This window comes from Somniosus microcephalus, chromosome 9, assembly GCF_052327205.1.
Source record: "Somniosus microcephalus isolate GS21.2 chromosome 9, FLI_Smic_1.0, whole genome shotgun sequence".
Lineage (NCBI taxonomy): Eukaryota > Metazoa > Chordata > Chondrichthyes > Squaliformes > Somniosidae > Somniosus > Somniosus microcephalus.
This window is the reverse complement of record NC_140995.1, coordinates 250,493,709-250,514,876: the sequence shown is the minus strand read 5'-3', so window position 1 is coordinate 250,514,876 and position 21,168 is coordinate 250,493,709. Positions and strand designations below refer to the sequence as shown.

General features: G+C 48.8%; 1 protein-coding gene across 1 annotated transcript in view; it reads right to left on the bottom strand.

Annotated features, from left to right (window-relative positions):
• The window catches only part of LOC147113215 (calpain-2 catalytic subunit-like), a 120,544-nt gene that overhangs the window by 83,633 nt on the left and 15,743 nt on the right, over window positions 1-21,168 (bottom strand). Inside the window, exons 3-5 of the mRNA XM_085998149.1 lie at window positions 15,238-15,356; window positions 761-894; window positions 235-403 (exon numbers count right to left, since the gene is read on the bottom strand). Of these exons, the coding sequence (XP_085854275.1) occupies window positions 235-403; window positions 761-894; window positions 15,238-15,356 (422 nt within the window). The remainder of the gene's footprint in view (window positions 1-234; window positions 404-760; window positions 895-15,237; window positions 15,357-21,168) is intronic.

The following is a 21,168-nucleotide window of genomic DNA, read 5'->3' as shown; positions in this document are numbered from 1 at the left end:
AGCAATAAATGCTGGCCTTGCCAGCGACGCCCACATCACGGGAATTCATTTAATAACAGACAGACACATTCACTGGGTGCTGGACTGCAGACTGTCCCTTTGAGAATTTTCCCCAGATGTTCTGGCCCAGTCCATAACACCCACATGTGCACAGGTTGATATAACAGCTGTATTTACACAGCTGCTCGCACGGACTGAGGTTTCAATGCGAGTTGGAACTAAATGAATGCTTACGTCAATGGAGCATCCCATGAGAGAACCACGCTGCACAGCTTTCTGGATGATGTGGAAGAGATTCGCCGGAGCAGATTTCAGTTCATAACACTCTGCGACTCCTCCCGTGAAATCCTCAAAACCCTCAGTCGTCGAACCGCCGGAGAGAGCTTCATAGCAACCGTTCAACCTGCGATATAGAGACATCATTACTGGGACACCGCGACCCGGGACACACCGACGGGGGACACCGTGACCGGGGACACCGCGACCGGGGACACCGCGACTGGGGACACAGCGACGGGGGACACAGCGACGGGGGACACAGCGACGGGGGACACCGCGACGGGGGACACCGTGACCCGGGACACAGCGACCGGGGACACCGCGACCGGGGACACAGCGACCGGGGACACCGCGACGGGGGACACCGCGACGGGGGACACCGCGACGGGGGACACCGCGACCCGGGACACAGCGACGGGGGACACCGGGGACACCGCGACCGGGGGGAGGGTCCTGAGGGGAGCGGTGGATCTGCACTCACTTGGCGTAGGCTTTCTCCAGCAGCGCGCTCCAGAACTCGTTCTTCTCGGCCGAATGCACGAACATGAGTTCCCCATCCTTGGTCGGCAGACGGTCGTCGATCACAACGTCCACCCACTCCCCAAACTGCCAGAACTGGACGAGAAGGAGCTGGTTAGTGAACAACATTCCCACTGCTCCCACACCAGATAATCCTCGGGCTCAAGCCATTTCACATAATTAGCAAATTAATTCTCCGCACCACGGCACAGGCCATGGAGCACTCGGTGATCAGACACTCACTGGATTTGGTTCATAACCGGAACACTGGTCAGTCCCTGCTACAAACTGAAAGATCGCGAGAGAGACAGAGTGAGAAAGAGACAGAGAGCGAGAGAGCGAGACGGAGAGCGAGACGGGGTGCAAGAGAGAGAGACCGAGAGCGAGAGAGAGAGAGAGAGAGAGACAGAGAGAGAGAGTCAGAGACACAGAGAGTCAGAGACAGAGAGTCAGAGACAGAGAGAGTCAGAGACACAGAGAGTCAGAGACACAGAGAGTCAAAGACACAGAGAGTCAGAGACACAGAGAGTCAGAGACACAGAGAGTCAGAGACAGAGAGTCAGAGACAGAGAGTCAGAGACAGAGAGTCAGAGACACAGAGAGTCAGAGACAGAGAGAGTCAGAGACACAGAGAGTCAGAGACACAGAGAGTCAGAGACAGAGAGTCAGAGACAGAGAGTCAGAGACACAGAGAGTCGGAGACACAGAGAGTCAGAGACACAGAGACAGAGACACAGAGTCAGAGACACAGAGAGTCAGAGACAGAGAGTCAGAGACAGAGAGAGTCAGAGACACAGAGAGTCAGAGACAGAGAGTCAGAGACAGAGAGTCAGAGACAGAGAGTCAGAGACACAGAGAGTCAGAGACACAGAGAGTCAGAGACAGAGAGTCAGAGACAGAGAGTCAGAGACACAGAGAGTCAGACACAGAGAGTCAGAGACAGAGATTCAGAGACACAGAGAGTCAGAGACAGAGAGAATGCATGCAGAGCCGAACTAGGCAGATACCCACTGATAATAAACATCCAAAAACGAGCACTAAACTTCCTAAATCACCTCAAATCTAGCTCCCCAGACACCCTTCATTTCAAAGCCTTTCAGACCCAAGAGCTAAACCCAGAAAAGAGTCCCCTGAGTCAGCTGCTACTGAAACTAAGTACTCAGCCGGACCCTGACCAGCCCCAGACCAACACAGCCGTCCAAACACCAATCCGAGTGAACCAAATCATTAAACAATGCAAAGAAACCTACCTGGAACATTGGAACAAAATAACCGAAAACCAAAGCAGATTAGAATGTTACCGGGTCCTAAAAAGAGAATATAAACTGGCAGACTACCTCACGACCATCAGAGACACAAAACAGAGACAGACCCTCACCAGGTACAGACTAAGCGACCACCAACTGGAAATTGAAAAAGGCAGATACAAGAAATCCTGGCAGCCTAGAGAGAATAGAATATGCGATCAATGTCTGGCTGGCGAGGTTGAAACAGAAATGCATTTCCTCCTAAAATGCGAAAAATTCAACACATCAAGAAACATATTATTCAACAAGCTAAGCCAAACAACCCCAGATTTCAAGGAATTGGATGATCTGTCAAAATTGAGATTAGTCCTAGGAGAAGGAGACAGACCATACCTTGGGGCTAAATATGTAACAACATGTCACAACCTGAGGACTGTTTAAAAGTAAGACTGTTTAAAATTAATATTGAACGTACCAAATGAAGTAGAAAGACTGTTTAAAATTAATATTGTTTAAAAGTAATATTGTATATACCCAACAAATGTCAAATCGATTGACACCCACAGAATGTTGGAAAACTGTACCTTTTTGCTATGTAAGCTTTGGCAATATGGTTCTCTGTAAACTTTCATGCCAATAAAGCATTTGAACTGAACTGAACTGAGAGTCAGAGACAGAGAGAGTCAGAGACACAGAGAGTCAGAGACACAGAGAGTCAGAGACAGAGAGAGTCAGAGAGAGAGAGTCAGAGACACAGAGAGTCAGAGACACAGAGAGTCAGAGACACAGAGAGTCAGAGACAGAGAGTCGGAGACACAGAGAGTCAGAGACAGAGAGTCAGAGACACAGAGAGTCAGAGACAGAGAGTCAGAGACAGAGAGAGTCAGAGACAGAGAGAGTCAGAGACAGAGAGAGTCAGAGACACAGAGAGTCAGAGACAGAGAGTCAGAGACACAGAGAGTCAGAGACAGAGAGTCAGAGACACAGAGAGTCAGAGACAGAGAGAGTCAGAGACACAGAGAGTCAGAGACAGAGAGTCAGAGACACAGAGAGTCAGAGACACAGAGAGAGTCAGAGACACAGAGAGTCAGAGACAGAGAGTCAGAGACAGAGAGAGTCAGAGACAGAGAGAGTCAGAGACAGAGAGTCAGAGACACAGAGAGTCAGAGACAGAGAGTCAGAGACAGAGAGAGTCAGAGACAGAGAGAGTCAGAGACACAGAGAGTCAGAGACACAGAGTCAGAGACAGAGAGAGTCAGAGACAGAGAGTCAGAGACACAGAGAGTCAGAGACAGAGAGTCAGAGACAGAGAGTCAGAGACACAGAGAGTCAGAGACAGAGAGTCAGAGACACAGAGAGTCAGAGACACAGAGAGTCAGAGACACAGAGAGTCAGAGACACAGAGTCAGAGACAGAGAGAGTCAGAGACACAGAGAGTCAGAGACACAGAGAGTCAGAGACAGAGAGTCAGAGACAGAGAGTCAGAGACACAGAGAGTCAGAGACAGAGAGTCAGAGACACAGAGAGTCAGAGACAGAGAGTCAGAGACAGAGAGAGTCAGAGACAGAGAGTCAGAGACAGAGAGTCAGAGACACAGAGAGTCAGAGACAGAGAGAGTCAGAGACAGAGAGTCAGAGACACAGAGAGTCAGAGACACAGAGAGTCAGAGACAGAGAGTCAGAGACACAGAGAGTCAGAGACAGAGAGAGTCAGAGACACAGAGAGTCAGAGACACAGAGAGTCAGAGACAGAGAGTCAGAGACAGAGAGTCAGAGACACAGAGAGTCAGAGACAGAGAGTCAGAGACAGAGAGTCAGAGACACAGAGAGTCAGAGACACAGAGAGTCGGAGACACAGAGAGTCGGAGACAGAGAGAGTCAGAGACACAGAGAGTCAGAGACAGAGAGTCAGAGACAGAGAGTCAGAGACACAGAGAGTCAGAGACAGAGAGTCAGAGACAGAGAGAGTCAGAGACAGAGAGTCAGAGACACAGAGAGTCAGAGACAGAGAGAGTCAGAGACAGAGAGTCAGAGACACAGAGAGTCAGAGACACAGAGAGTCAGAGACAGAGAGTCAGAGACACAGAGAGTCAGAGACAGAGAGTCAGAGACAGAGAGAGTCAGAGACAGAGAGTCAGAGACAGAGAGAGTCAGAGACACAGAGTCAGAGACACAGAGAGTCAGAGACAGAGAGTCAGAGACAGAGAGAGTCAGAGACACAGAGAGTCAGAGACACAGAGAGTCAGAGACACAGAGAGTCAGAGACAGAGAGAGTCAGAGACAGAGAGTCAGAGACACAGAGAGTCAGAGACAGAGAGTCAGAGACAGAGAGAGTCAGAGACAGAGAGTCAGAGACACAGAGAGTCAGAGACAGAGAGTCAGAGACAGAGAGAGTCAGAGACAGAGAGTCAGAGACACAGAGAGTCAGAGACACAGAGAGTCAGAGAGACAGAGAGTCAGAGAGACAGAGAGTCAGAGAGACAGAGAGTCAGAGACACAGAGAGTCAGAGACACAGAGAGTCAGAGACAGAGAGAGTCAGAGACACAGAGAGTCAGAGACACAGAGAGTCAGAGACACAGAGAGTCAGAGACACAGAGAGTCAGAGACAGAGAGAGTCAGAGACAGAGAGTCTCTATATGGCTAAATATAGAGGGGCTAAATATGTAACAACATGTCACAACCTAAGGACTGTTTAAAAGTAAGACTGTTTAAAATTAATATTGAACGTACCAAATGAAGTAGAAAGACTGTTTAAAATTAATATTGTTTAAAAGTAATATTGTATATACCCAACAAATGTCAAATCGATTGACACCTACAGAATGTTGGAAAACTGTACCTTTTTGCTATGTAAGCTTTGGCAATATGGTTCTCTGTAAACTTTCATGCCAATAAAGCATTTGAACTGAACTGAACTGAGTCAGAGACAGAGAGAGTCAGAGACATAGAGAGTCAGAGACAGAGAGAGTCAGAGACAGAGAGTCAGAGACACAGAGAGTCAGAGAGACAGAGAGTCAGAGACAGAGAGTCAGAGACACAGAGAGAGTCAGAGACAGAGAGTCAGAGACAGAGAGTCAGAGACAGAGTCAGAGACAGAGAGTCAGAGACACAGAGAGTCAGAGACACAGAGAGTCAGAGACAGAGAGTCAGAGACAGAGAGAGTCAGAGACACAGAGAGTCAGAGACACAGAGAGTCAGAGACAGAGAGAGTCAGAGACACAGAGAGTCAGAGACACAGAGAGTCAGAGACAGAGAGTCAGAGACAGAGAGTCAGAGACACAGAGAGTCAGAGACACAGAGAGTCAGAGACAGAGAGTCAGAGACACAGAGAGTCAGAGACAGAGAGTCAGAGACACAGAGAGTCAGAGACACAGAGAGTCAGAGACAGAGAGTCAGAGACAGAGAGAGTCAGAGACAGAGAGAGTCAGAGACACAGAGAGTCAGAGACAGAGAGAGTCAGAGACACAGAGAGTCAGAGACAGAGAGTCAGAGACAGAGAGTCAGAGACACAGAGAGTCAGAGACACAGAGAGTCAGAGACAGAGAGTCAGAGACACAGAGAGTCAGAGACAGAGAGTCAGAGACAGAGAGTCAGAGACAGAGAGTCAGAGACACAGAGAGTCAGAGACACAGAGAGTCAGAGACAGAGAGTCAGAGACACAGAGAGTCAGAGACACAGAGAGTCAGAGACACAGAGAGTCAGAGACACAGACAGTCAGAGACACAGAGAGTCAGAGACACAGAGAGTCAGAGACAGAGAGTCAGAGACAGAGAGAGTCAGAGACACAGAGAGTCAGAGACAGAGAGAGTCAGAGACAGAGAGAGTCAGAGACACAGAGAGTCAGAGACAGAGAGAGTCAGAGACACAGAGAGTCAGAGACACAGAGAGTCAGAGACAGAGAGAGTCAGAGACACAGAGAGTCAGAGACACAGAGAGTCAGAGACAGAGAGTCAGAGACAGAGAGAGTCAGAGACAGAGAGTCAGAGACAGAGAGAGTCAGAGACACAGAGAGTCAGAGACACAGAGAGTCAGAGACACAGAGAGTCAAAGACACAGAGAGTCAGAGACAGAGAGAGTCAGAGACAGAGAGTCAGAGACAGAGAGAGTCAGAGACAGAGAGAGTCAGAGACACAGAGAGTCAGAGACAGAGAGAGTCAGAGACACAGAGAGTCAGAGACACAGAGAGTCAGAGACACAGAGAGTCAGAGAGTCAGAGACAGAGAGAGTCAGAGACACAGAGAGTCAGAGACAGAGAGTCAGAGACACAGAGAGTCAGAGACAGAGAGTCAGAGACAGAGAGTCAGAGACAGAGAGTCAGAGACACAGAGAGTCAGAGACAGAGAGAGTCAGAGACAGAGAGTCAGAGACAGAGAGAGTCAGAGACACAGAGAGTCAGAGACACAGAGAGTCAGAGACAGAGAGTCAGAGACACAGAGAGTCAGAGACAGAGAGTCAGAGACACAGAGAGTCAGAGACAGAGAGTCAGAGACAGAGAGTCAGAGACACAGAGAGTCAGAGACACAGAGAGTCAGAGACAGAGAGTCAGAGACACAGAGAGTCAGAGACAGAGAGAATCAGAGACAGAGAGTCAGAGACACAGAGAGTCGGAGACACAGAGAGTCGGGGAGACAGAGAGTCAGAGACACAGAGAGTCAGAGACAGAGAGTCAGAGACAGAGAGAGTCAGAGACAGAGAGTCAGAGACACAGAGAGTCAGAGACACAGAGAGTCAGAGACACAGAGAGTCAGAGACACAGAGAGTCAGAGACAGAGAGAGTCAGAGACAGAGAGTCAGAGACAGAGAGTCAGAGACACAGAGAGTCAGAGACACAGAGAGTCAGAGACAGAGAGTCAGAGACAGAGAGTCAGAGACACAGAGAGTCAGAGACACAGAGAGTCAGAGACAGAGAGAGTCAGAGACAGAGAGTCAGAGACACAGAGAGTCAGAGACACAGAGAGTCAGAGACAGAGAGTCAGAGACACAGAGAGTCAGAGACACAGAGAGTCAGAGACAGAGAGTCAGAGACACAGAGAGTCAGAGACAGAGAGAGTCAGAGACAGAGAGTCAGAGACACAGAGAGTCAGAGACAGAGAGTCAGAGACACAGAGAGTCAGAGACACAGAGAGTCAGAGACAGAGAGTCAGAGACACAGAGAGTCAGAGACAGAGAGAGTCAGAGACAGAGAGTCAGAGACACAGAGAGTCAGAGACACAGAGAGTCAGAGACAGAGAGAGTCAGAGACAGAGAGTCAGAGACACAGAGAGTCAGAGACACAGAGAGTCAGAGACACAGAGAGTCAGAGACAGAGAGTCAAAGACACAGAGAGTCAGAGACAGAGAGTCAGAGACACAGAGAGTCAGAGACAGAGAGTCAGAGACACAGAGAGTCAGAGACAGAGAGTCAGAGACACAGAGAGTCAGAGACAGAGAGTCAGAGACACAGAGAGTCAGAGAGACAGAGAGTCAGAGACAGAGAGTCAGAGACAGAGAGAGTCAGAGACACAGAGAGTCAGAGACAGAGAGTCAGAGACACAGAGAGTCAGAGACAGAGAGTCAGAGACAGAGAGTCAGAGACACAGAGAGTCAGAGACACAGACAGTCAGAGACAGAGAGAGTCAGAGACACAGAGAGTCAGAGACACAGAGAGTCAGAGACAGAGAGTCAGAGACAGAGAGAGTCAGAGACACAGAGAGTCAGAGACAGAGAGAGTCAGAGACAGATAGAGTCAGAGACACAGAGAGTCAGAGACAGAGAGAGTCAGAGACACAGAGAGTCAGAGACACAGAGAGTCAGAGACAGAGAGAGTCAGAGACACAGAGAGTCAGAGACACAGAGAGTCAGAGACAGAGAGTCAGAGACAGAGAGAGTCAGAGACAGAGAGTCAGAGACAGAGAGAGTCAGAGACACAGAGAGTCAGAGACACAGAGAGTCAGAGACACAGAGAGTCAGAGACAGAGAGTCAGAGACAGAGAGTCAGAGACACAGAGAGTCAGAGACACAGAGAGTCAGAGACAGAGAGTCAGAGACACAGAGAGTCAGAGACAGAGAGAATCAGAGACAGAGAGTCAGAGACACAGAGAGTCGGAGACACAGAGAGTCGGGGAGACAGAGAGTCAGAGACACAGAGAGTCAGAGACAGAGAGTCAGAGACAGAGAGAGTCAGAGACAGAGAGTCAGAGACACAGAGAGTCAGAGACACAGAGAGTCAGAGACACAGAGAGTCAGAGACAGAGAGAGTCAGAGACAGAGAGTCAGAGACAGAGAGTCAGAGACACAGAGAGTCAGAGACACAGAGAGTCAGAGACAGAGAGTCAGAGACAGAGAGTCAGAGACACAGAGAGTCAGAGACACAGAGAGTCAGAGACAGAGAGAGTCAGAGACAGAGAGTCAGAGACAGAGAGTCAGAGACACAGAGAGTCAGAGACACAGAGAGTCAGAGACAGAGAGTCAGAGACACAGAGAGTCAGAGACACAGAGAGTCAGAGACAGAGAGTCAGAGACACAGAGAGTCAGAGACAGAGAGAGTCAGAGACAGAGAGTCAGAGACACAGAGAGTCAGAGACAGAGAGTCAGAGACACAGAGAGTCAGAGACACAGAGCGTCAGAGACAGAGAGTCAGAGACAGAGAGAGTCAGAGACAGAGAGTCAGAGACACAGAGAGTCAGAGACACAGAGAGTCAGAGACAGAGAGAGTCAGAGACAGAGAGTCAGAGACACAGAGAGTCAGAGACACAGAGAGTCAGAGACACAGAGAGTCAGAGACAGAGAGTCAAAGACACAGAGAGTCAGAGACAGAGAGTCAGAGACACAGAGAGTCAGAGACAGAGAGTCAGAGACACAGAGAGTCAGAGACAGAGAGTCAGAGACACAGAGAGTCAGAGACAGAGAGTCAGAGACACAGAGAGTCAGAGAGACAGAGAGTCAGAGACAGAGAGTCAGAGACAGAGAGAGTCAGAGACACAGAGAGTCAGAGACAGAGAGTCAGAGACACAGAGAGTCAGAGACACAGAGAGTCAGAGACAGAGAGTCAGAGACAGAGAGTCAGAGACACAGAGAGTCAGAGACAGAGAGAGTCAGAGACACAGAGAGTCAGAGACACAGAGAGTCAGAGACAGAGAGTCAGAGACAGAGAGTCAGAGACAGAGAGAGTCAGAGACACAGAGAGTCAGAGACAGAGAGAGTCAGAGACAGATAGAGTCAGAGACACAGAGAGTCAGAGACAGAGAGAGTCAGAGACACAGAGAGTCAGAGACACAGAGAGTCAGAGACAGAGAGAGTCAGAGACACAGAGAGTCAGAGACACAGAGAGTCAGAGACAGAGAGTCAGAGACAGAGAGAGTCAGAGACAGAGAGTCAGAGACAGAGAGAGTCAGAGACACAGAGAGTCAGAGACACAGAGAGTCAGAGACACAGAGAGTCAGAGACACAGAGAGTCAAAGACACAGAGAGTCAGAGACAGAGAGAGTCAGAGACAGAGAGTCAGAGACAGAGAGAGTCAGAGACACAGAGAGTCAGAGACAGAGAGAGTCAGAGACAGAGAGAGTCAGAGACACAGAGAGTCAGAGACAGAGAGTCAGAGACAGAGAGAGTCAGAGACACAGAGAGTCAGAGACACAGAGAGTCAGAGACAGAGAGAGTCAGAGACACAGAGAGTCAGAGACACAGAGAGTCAGAGACAGAGAGTCAGAGACAGAGAGTCAGAGACACAGAGAGTCAGAGACACAGAGAGTCAGAGACAGAGAGTCAGAGACACAGAGAGTCAGAGACAGAGAGTCAGAGACAGAGAGTCAGAGACACAGAGAGTCAGAGACAGAGAGTCAGAGACACAGAGAGTCAGAGACAGAGAGAGTCAGAGACAGAGAGTCAGAGACACAGAGAGTCAGAGACACAGAGAGTCAGAGACAGAGAGTCAGAGACAGAGAGAGTCAGAGACAGAGAGAGTCAGAGACAGAGAGTCAGAGACACAGAGAGTCAGAGACAGAGAGTCAGAGACAGAGAGTCAGAGACAGAGAGAGTCAGAGACAGAGAGAGTCAGAGACACAGAGAGTCAGAGACACAGAGAGTCAGAGACACAGAGAGTCAGAGACAGAGAGTCAGAGACAGAGAGTCAGAGACACAGACAGTCAGAGACACAGAGAGTCAGAGACAGAGAGTCAGAGACAGAGAGTCAGAGACACAGAGAGTCAGAGACACAGAGAGTCAGAGACAGAGAGTCAGAGACACAGAGAGTCAGAGACACAGAGAGTCAGAGACAGAGAGTCAGAGACACAGAGAGTCAGAGACAGAGAGAGTCAGAGACACAGAGAGTCAGAGACACAGAGAGTCAGAGACAGAGAGAGTCAGAGAGAGAGAGTCAGAGACACAGAGAGTCAGAGACAGAGAGTCAGAGACACAGAGAGTCAGAGACAGAGAGTCAGAGACACAGAGAGTCAGAGACAGAGAGTCAGAGACACAGAGAGTCAGAGACACAGAGAGTCAGAGACAGAGAGTCAGAGACACAGAGAGTCGGAGACACAGAGAGTCAGAGACAGAGAGTCAGAGACACAGAGAGTCGGAGACACAGAGAGTCAGAGACAGAGAGTCAGAGACACAGAGAGTCAGAGAGAGAGAGTCAGAGACAGAGAGAGTCAGAGACACAGAGAGTCAGAGACAGAGAGTCAGAGACAGAGAGTCAGAGACAGAGAGAGTCAGAGACAGAGAGAGTCAGAGACACAGAGAGTCAGAGACACAGAGAGTCAGAGACACAGAGAGTCAGAGACAGAGAGTCAGAGACAGAGAGTCAGAGAGACAGAGAGTCAGAGACAGAGAGTCAGAGACAGAGAGTCAGAGACACAGAGAGTCAGAGACACAGAGAGTCAGAGACAGAGAGAGTCAGAGACACAGAGAGTCAGAGACACAGAGAGTCAGAGACAGAGAGTCAGAGACAGAGAGAGTCAGAGACAGAGAGTCAGAGACAGAGAGAGTCAGAGACAGAGAGAGTCAGAGACACAGAGAGTCAGAGACACAGAGAGTCAGAGACACAGAGAGTCAAAGACACAGAGAGTCAGAGACAGAGAGAGTCAGAGACAGAGAGTCAGAGACAGAGAGAGTCAGAGACAGAGAGAGTCAGAGACAGAGAGAGTCAGAGACACAGAGAGTCAGAGACAGAGAGAGTCAGAGACACAGAGAGTCAGAGACACAGAGAGTCAGAGAGTCAGAGACAGAGAGAGTCAGAGACACAGAGAGTCAGAGACAGAGAGTCAGAGACACAGAGAGTCAGAGACAGAGAGTCAGAGACAGAGAGTCAGAGACAGAGAGTCAGAGACACAGAGAGTCAGAGACAGAGAGAGTCAGAGACAGAGAGTCAGAGACAGAGAGAGTCAGAGACAGAGAGAGTCAGAGACACAGAGAGTCAGAGACAGAGAGTCAGAGACACAGAGAGTCAGAGACAGAGAGTCAGAGACACAGAGAGTCAGAGACAGAGAGTCAGAGACAGAGAGTCAGAGACACAGAGAGTCAGAGACACAGAGAGTCAGAGACAGAGAGTCAGAGACACAGAGAGTCAGAGACAGAGAGAATCAGAGACAGAGAGTCAGAGACACAGAGAGTCGGAGACACAGAGAGTCGGGGAGACAGAGAGTCAGAGAAACAGAGAGTCAGAGACAGAGAGTCAGAGACAGAGAGAGTCAGAGACAGAGAGTCAGAGACAGAGAGAGTCAGAGACAGAGAGTCAGAGACAGAGAGTCAGAGACACAGAGAGTCAGAGACACAGAGAGTCAGAGACAGAGAGTCAGAGACACAGAGAGTCAGAGACACAGAGAGTCAGAGACAGAGAGTCAGAGACACAGAGAGTCAGAGACAGAGAGAGTCAGAGACAGAGAGTCAGAGACACAGAGAGTCAGAGACAGAGAGTCAGAGACACAGAGAGTCAGAGACACAGAGAGTCAGAGACAGAGAGTCAGAGACACAGAGAGTCAGAGACAGAGAGAGTCAGAGACAGAGAGTCAGAGACACAGAGAGTCAGAGACAGAGAGAGTCAGAGACAGAGAGTCAGAGACACAGAGAGTCAGAGACACAGAGAGTCAGAGACAGAGAGTCAAAGACACAGAGAGTCAGAGACAGAGAGTCAGAGACACAGAGAGTCAGAGACAGAGAGTCAGAGACACAGAGAGTCAGAGACAGAGAGTCAGAGACACAGAGAGTCAGAGACAGAGAGTCAGAGACACAGAGAGTCAGAGAGACAGAGAGTCAGAGACAGAGAGTCAGAGACAGAGAGAGTCAGAGACACAGAGAGTCAGAGACAGAGAGTCAGAGACACAGAGAGTCAGAGACACAGAGAGTCAGAGACAGAGAGTCAGAGACAGAGAGTCAGAGACACAGAGAGTCAGAGACACAGACAGTCAGAGACAGAGAGAGTCAGAGACACAGAGAGTCAGAGACACAGAGAGTCAGAGACAGAGAGTCAGAGACAGAGAGAGTCAGAGACAGAGAGTCAGAGACAGAGAGAGTCAGAGACACAGAGAGTCAGAGACACAGAGAGTCAGAGACACAGAGAGTCAAAGACACAGAGAGTCAGAGACAGAGAGAGTCAGAGACAGAGAGTCAGAGACAGAGAGAGTCAGAGACAGAGAGAGTCAGAGACACAGAGAGTCAGAGACAGAGAGAGTCAGAGACAGAGAGAGTCAGAGACACAGAGAGTCAGAGACACAGAGAGTCAGAGAGTCAGAGACAGAGAGAGTCAGAGACACAGAGAGTCAGAGACAGAGAGTCAGAGACACAGAGAGTCAGAGACAGAGAGTCAGAGACAGAGAGTCAGAGACAGAGAGTCAGAGACACAGAGAGTCAGAGACAGAGAGAGTCAGAGACAGAGAGAGTCAGAGACAGAGAGAGTCAGAGACAGAGAGTCAGAGACACAGAGAGTCAGAGACAGAGAGTCAGAGACACAGAGAGTCAGAGACAGAGAGTCAGAGACAGAGAGTCAGAGACACAGAGAGTCAGAGACACAGAGAGTCAGAGACAGAGAGTCAGAGACACAGAGAGTCAGAGACAGAGAGAATCAGAGACAGAGAGTCAGAGACACAGAGAGTCAGAGACACAGAGAGTCAGAGACACAGAGAGTCAGAGACAGAGAGTCAAAGACACAGAGAGTCAGAGACAGAGAGTCAGAGACACAGAGAGTCAGAGACACAGAGTCAGAGACACAGAGAGTCAGAGACAGAGAGTCAGAGACACAGAGAGTCAGAGACACAGAGAGTCAGAGACAGAGAGTCAGAGACACAGAGAGTCAGAGACACAGAGAGTCAGAGACAGAGAGTCAGAGACACAGAGAGTCAGAGACACAGAGAGTCAGAGACAGAGAGAGTCAGAGACAGAGAGTCAGAGACACAGAGAGTCAGAGACACAGAGAGTCAGAGACAGAGAGTCAAAGACACAGAGAGTCAGAGACAGAGAGTCAGAGACACAGAGAGTCAGAGACAGAGAGTCAGAGACAGAGAGAGTCGGAGACACAGAGAGTCGGAGACACAGAGAGTCAGAGACACAGAGAGTCAGAGACAGAGAGTCAGAGACAGAGAGAGTCAGAGACAGAGAGTCAGAGACACAGAGAGTCAGAGACACAGAGAGTCAGAGACAGAGAGAGTCAGAGACACAGAGAGTCAGAGACAGAGAGAGTCAGAGACAGAGAGTCAGAGACAGAGAGTCAGAGACACAGAGAGTCAGAGACAGAGAGTCAGAGACACAGAGAGTCAGAGACACAGAGAGTCAGAGACAGAGAGAGTCAGAGAGAGAGAGTCAGAGACACAGAGAGTCAGAGACAGAGAGTCAGAGACAGAGAGTCAGAGACACAGAGAGTCGGAGACAGAGAGAGTCAGAGACACAGAGATTCAGAGACAGAGAGTCAGAGAGAGAGAGTCAGAGACACAGAGAGTCAGAGACAGAGAGTCAGAGACACAGAGAGTGAGAGACAGAGAGTCAGAGACACAGAGAGTCAGAGACACAGAGAGTGAGACACAGAGAGTCGGAGACAGAGAGAGTCAGAGACACAGAGAGTCAGAGACAGAGAGTCAGAGAGAGAGAGTCAGAGACACAGAGAGTCAGAGACACAGAGAGTCAGAGACACAGAGAGTGAGAGACAGAGAGTCAGAGACACAGAGAGTCAGAGACAGAGAGTCAGAGACACAGAGAGTCAGAGAGACAGAGAGTCAGAGACAGAGAGAGTCAGAGACAGAGAGAGTCAGAGACACAGAGAGTCAGAGACACAGAGAGTCAGAGACAGAGAGTCAGAGACAGAGAGTCAGAGACACAGAGAGTCAGAGACAGAGAGTCAGAGACAGAGAGTCAGAGACAGAGAGAGTCAGACACAGAGAGTCAGAGACAGAGAGTCAGAGACACAGAGACAGATAGTCAGAGACACAGAGAGTCAGAGACACAGAGAGTCAGAGACACAGAGAGTCAGAGACAGAGAGAGTCAGAGACAGAGAGAGTCAGAGACACAGAGAGTCAGAGACAGAGAGAGTCAGAGACACAGAGAGTGAGAGACACAGAGAGTCAGAGACAGAGAGACAGAGACAGACCCTCACCAGGTACAGACTAAGCGACCACCAACTGGAAATTGAAAAAGGCAGATACAAGAAATCCTGGCAGCCTAGAGAGAATAGAATATGCGATCAATGTCTGGCTGGCGAGGTTGAAACAGAAATGCATTTCCTCCTAAAATGCGAAAAATTCAACACATCAAGAAACATATTATTCAACAAGCTAAGCCAAACAACCCCAGATTTCAAGGAATTGGATGATCTGTCAAAATTGAGATTAGTCCTAGGAGAAGGAGACAGACCATACCTTGGGGCCAAATATGTAACAACATGTCACAACCTGAGGACTGTTTAAAATTAAGACTGTTTAAAATTAATATTGAACGTACCAAATGAAGTACAAAGACTGTTTAAAATTAATATTGTTTAAAAGTAATATTGTATGTACCCAACAAATGTCAAATCGATTGACACCTACAGAATGTTGGAAAACTGTACCTTTTTGCTATGTAAGCTTTGGCAATATGGTTCTCTGTAAACTTTCATGCCAATAAAGCATTTTAATTGGAATTGGAATTGGAATTGGAGTCAGAGACAGAGAGTCAGAGACAGAGATGGATATGAATAAAATTGCTGAAACCCAGATTTGATATTTCTGCTGATTGAGGATTGATTTGCTACCTGGAAATGGAAGATTCCGGCATACCCTGGGCCGAACGATTGTCCACTGGGAACGACTCTGCTCAGGATCTCTTCATTGAGGGTCAGTGAGGCAATGGCAGCCAGGAGCCAGCAGTCCCCTGGAATACACAATCCCATCACATTTCACACACTTGCTCTCAGCACCTGTTAGTTTGGCGATGTGAACCAGACCAGAGATGGAGTCTATGTTTCTGGCTCACCAATCAGATTGAAACAATGGGGTTCGGGGTCACATTTTAGAGGCCTTTGCATTTCGGAATGTTAAAATGACTTTCATTCACTGAGCACAGCAAGGGTCTTAACTGAATACCACAGGTGAAAACAGAGAGATATGAGATAGCAGAGTTAGATACAGAGTAAAGCTCCCTCTACACTGTCCCATCAAACACTCCCAGGGCAGGTACAGCACGGGTTCAATACAGAGTAAAGCTCCCTCTACACTGTCCCATCAAACACTCCCAGGGCAGGTACAGCACGGGTTCAATACAGAGTAAAGCTCCCTCTACACTGTCCCATCAAACACTCCCAGAGCAGGTACAGCACGGGTTAGATACAGATTAAAGCTCCCTCTACACTGCCCCATCAAACACTCCCAGGGCAGGTACAGCACGGGTTAGATACAGAGTAAAGCTCCCTCTACACTGTCCCATCAAACACTCCCAGGGCAGGTACAGCACGGGTTAGATACAGAGTAAAGGTCCCTCTACACTGTCCCATCAAACACTCCCAGGGCAGGTACAGCACGGGTTAGATACACAGTAAAGCTCCCTCTACACTGTCCCATCAAACACTCCCAGGGCAGGTACAGCACGGGTTAGATACAGAGTAAAGCTCCCTCTACACTGTCCCATCAAACACTCCCAGTGCAGGTACAGCACGGGTTAGATACAGAGTAAAGCTCCCTCTACACTATCCCATCAAACACTCCCAGGGCAGGTACAGCACGGGTTAGATACAGAGTAAAGCTCCCTCTACACTGTCCCATCAAACACTCCCAGGGCAGGTACAGCACAAGTTAGATACACAGTAAAGCTCCCTCTACACTGTCCCATCAAACACTCCCAGGGCAGGTACAGCACGGGTTAGATACAGAGTAAAGCTCCCGCTACACTGTCCCATCAAACACTCCCAGGGCAGGTACAGCACGGGTTAGATACAGAGTAAAGGTCCCTCTACACTATGCCATCAAACACTCCCAGGGCAGGTACAGCACGGGGTTAGATACAGAGTAAAGCTCCCTCTACACTGTCCCATCAAACACTCCCAGGGCAGGCACAGCATGGGTTAGATACAGAGTAAAGCTCCCTCTACACTGTCCCATCAAACACTCCCAGGGCAGGTACAGCACAGGTAAGATACAGAGTAAAGCTCCCTCCACACCGTCCCATCAAACACTCCCAGGGCAGGTACAGCACGGGGTTAGATACAGAGTAAAGCTCCCTCTACACTGTCCCATCAAACACTCCCAGGGCAGGTACAGCACGGGTTAGATACAGAGTAAAGCTCCCTCTACACTGTCCCATCAAACACTCCCAGGGCAGGTACAGCACGGGTTAGATACAGAGTAAAGCTACCTCTACACTGTCCCAACAAACACTCCCAGGGCAGGTACAGCACGGGTTAAATACAGAGTAAAGCTCCCTCTACACTGTCCCATCAAACACTCCCAGGGCAGGTGCAGCACGGGTTAGATACAGAGTAAAGCTCCCTCTACACTGTCCCATCAAACACTCCCAGGGCAGGTACAGCACGGGTTAGATACAGAGTAAAGCTCCCTCTACACTGTCCAACCAAACACTCCCAGGGCAGGTACAGTACGGGTTAGATGCAGAGTAAAGCTCCCTCTACACTGTCCAATCAAACACTCCCAGGGCAGGTACAGCACGGGTTAGATACAGAGTAAAGTTCCCTCTGTTGAGTCTGTGTTTACAAGTGCAGTTATTATGAATAACACGACACAGACAACAGAGAGTAACTAAACAGGTCTTTAGTGATTGAGGGTCAGAGCGGGAACTGAGATACATATTACTCCACAGGGTTTATATACTGGTGTGGTCACTATTGGTACTACAATGTGCAGGAGCTGTTACAAGTAGTCCTTCACCTTCAGGTGTCCTCTTAAGGTAGCACAGGTTACATACACTACAATTCCTCCCCTTTTAGCTTAACAGTGGACACCCCATTAATACAGTACATGAATATATATACATATATATACAATTTACACACAATGAATATTCAAAGGTTCAGTCTCTGAAGAGGCTTCCGGATCTGTGCCGGATAACGCCTTTCAGGGATCTCTTGTTCCCGTTGCTGGGGTGACTCATTCAATTGATGTTCTATGGATTCAACATCATCTAATACAACCGAGTCCGAGGTAGATGCTACAGGCTCAATAAATTCTTCAACTGGTGTCTCTGCCGGAGACATGAGGTTGACCCTTGTTCTTGATCCCACAAGTTGGTCAGCATGACGTCATATTACGTTCTCCCCAGTGTCTACCGTGTACATCAAAGGCCCCTGCCATGCACAAATTGTTCCAGGTTGCCATTTATCATTTCTATAGTCCCTGGCCAACACTGGTTGTCCTATTTCAAAACTCCGAGTGGCCTTTTCATTTATGTGTTGGAATTGCTTGTGTTCAACTTCCCGTCTCACATTGGGTTTTAACAAATCCAACCGGGACCGCAACCTTCTGTTATAGAACATGATGGCAGGGCTTTGATTTGTCACTGCATGCGTGGCGTTTCGATATGCCATTAGGAAATTGTCCACCTTGTGTTGTAGTGGAATATGGTCTTCGCTCATGGCCTTTATCGCCTTTTTGAATGTTTGTACAAATCTCTCGGCCAACCCATTTGTAGCCGGATGGTATGGGGCAGATGTATAGTGTTTCACCCCATTCTTTTTCACGAATTTCTGGAATTCTTCTGACACGAACTGTGGTCCGTTGTCTGAACAAATTTGCTCGGGCAATCCATTCCTCGCAAATATAGTTCTCAAGACTGCAATCGTCTTCTCAGTGGTAGTGGTCGACATCTTGATCACTTCTGGCCATTTAGAGTGTGCGTCTACTCCTATCAAAAACATGGAATCCATGAATGGACCTGCAAAGTCAATATGCACGCGTTGCCATGGAGCTGAAGGCCATTCCCACGGATGCAGCGGTGCAATTGGAGGTGCATTTTGAACTTTTTGGCACCCTGAGCAGCTTTTAGTCAGATCCTCTATTTGTTTGTCGATACCTGGCCACCACACATAAGCCCTAGCAAGGCTTTTCATCTTGACTCCCCCCAGATGACCTTCATGCAATTCTTTTAAGACTCTCTCCCGTAATTTAGGAGGAATAACCACCCTTGTTCCATACATCAGTGTTCCTTGACATACGGACAGCTGTTCTCGTCTGGCTGAGAATGCTGGTAACAGTGGTTCGCCATGTGCTGGCCATCCCTTCACCGTCAAATCGTAGACCCGAGACAGTGTCGGGTCATTTCGGGTCTCTCTCTCAATACCCGCATTGGTGACTGGCAAGCATTCGATGATGGTCGAGTGGAATATCTCGACAGGATCAACTGCCGGTGCCTCTTCTGCTGTAGGTAGTGGCAGGCGCGACAGCCCATCAGCATTACCATGTTGCTTTGTACCTTTGAACTCAATATCGTATTGATGGGCCCCTAGGAAAAGGGACCATCTCTGAAGCCTCTGCGCCGTCATTACCGGAACACCCTTCTTAGGATTGAATATGGAAACCAATGGTTGATGATCTGTCAGCAGTGTAAACTGTTGTCCGTGCAGGTAGTGGTTAAATTTCTTCACTCCCCACACGAGGCTGAGGGCCTCCCTATCTATCGGAGCATAGTTGCGCTCAGCGGAGGTCAATGATCTGGATGCAAAAGCGACTGGCCTTTCCGAGCCATCTGGAAACCTATGTGAAAGCACCGCCCCGATACCATAGGGAGATGCATCACAAGCCAACCGAATAGGTAGCGTTGGGTTAAAGTGAGCCAACACTTCCTTAGACGTGATCAACGCCTTGCTCTTCTGAAAAGCCCGCTTACAGTCATCGCTCCACTTCCATGGTATTCCCGTTTGCAAGAGGGTGTTTAGTGGGTGTAACACCGTAGATAAATTTGGTAAAAACTTGTAGTAGTAGTTAACCAGCCCGAGGAACGACCTCAACTGTGACACATTTTCCGGTGCTGGAGCCTTGACTACTGCCTCAATCTTGTCAGGGGACTTATGTAACCCCTCGTCAATAACGTGGCCACAGTACGAAATTTGCTTCTGAAAAAACTCGCATTTCTGGCGATTAGCTCTTAGCCCATATTCTTTCAATCTGATGAGCACCTGTTCCAAATTCGCGAGGTGATCACTATCGTTATCTCCTGTAACCAGGATGTCATCCAAGTAACACTGTGTCCCTGGAATTCCCTGCAAGACCTGTTCCATGGCCCGTTGCCAAATAGCCAGAGCCGATGCCACGCCAAAAACCAGCCTATTATACTGATATAAGCCCTTATGCATGTTGATCGTGAGATACTGTCTCGACACTTCATCAACTTCCATCTGCAGGTACGCCTGCGCCAGGTCTATCTTGGTGAAGTGCTTGCTGCCAGATAGCGAAGCAAAGATATCTTCAATCCGCGGAAGCAGATATTGCACTGTGTGAAGAACTGGATTAACAGTGACTTTGAAATCACCACAGATGCGAACCTTCCTAGGTTCACCAGGCGTGTTGCTCAACGATCGCTTCATGACAGGAACAATGGGTGTAGCCCACTCACTCCAGTCCACTTTGGACAGTACTCCTGAACGTTCTAACCCTTCCAGCTCTGCTTCCACAGCAGGTCGTATCGCATAAGGCACCGGTCTGGCTTTGAAAAATTTTGGGCTTGCATTTTCTTCAACCTTGATGGTTGCAGTAATTCCTTTCAGTGTCCCAAGTCCCTGTTGGAACACCTCCTTAGCATCGTCTAAGATTTTGGACAGTCGTCCAGGTTTGACGTCGTCCTCCTTACTGGCATCCACAGTCAGTGCTCGTATGGAATGCCAATCCAGTTGTATTTTCCAGATCCATTCACGTCTTAGTAGTGGCGGACCTCCATCAGGTAACACATATAAGTCCATTTTCTGACTTTCTTTACCATTGTAGACCACGTTTACTTTTATTTTTCCTTTGGGGTATACTTTTTGCCCCGTGTATGTTTTCAATACAATCTTCGTATCCCTCAGGGGAATGTGCGAGAATAACCTTTTGTAGTCTCGCTTATCTATGACCGTTAAGGCCGATCCTGTGTCCGATTCCATCTTCACTTGGACTCCTGCTATCTTGAGCATGACCCAGATAGTTTGGTGGTCTGCTGTGTTGCCCACATTATGTATCTTCAGACAACCCAGTTCCTTGCTGCTGGAGTCTGAATCAGTCTTCTGTTCATCCGAACTGTTCTCTGTCACTTTATGCATTTCTCCTGCGGTGACTTTTTGCTGTTGGTCTTCTTTCCTGACCGGCAGACTCTCGCTATGTGACCAAGTTTGCCACATTGCCTGCATTCTTTGTCTTTGAACCAGCACTGGTTCTGGTCATGCGTTGTCCTAACGCAACGATAGCACTTTACTGCACCCAATGCCATTTTATTGGTGCTGAATTCAGGTGGCTTTTGCTGTATTTCCGCAGCTCCCCGTGCTGCTGCTTCGTACGATACGAACCACGCTGAAAGCCTTGTCCAGTGTCAACTCTTTCTCTGAGAGTAGCCTTTTCTGGGTTCCTTCGCTCAGGAGACCGCAGACGAATTTGTCCCGTAGGGAATCTGCCAGTCCTGCTCCGAACTGACAGTGCTTTGATAGCTTGCGTAATTCCGTAAGGTAATCAGCGTTACTCTCATCTTTATGCTGATTCCTCTTGTAGAATTT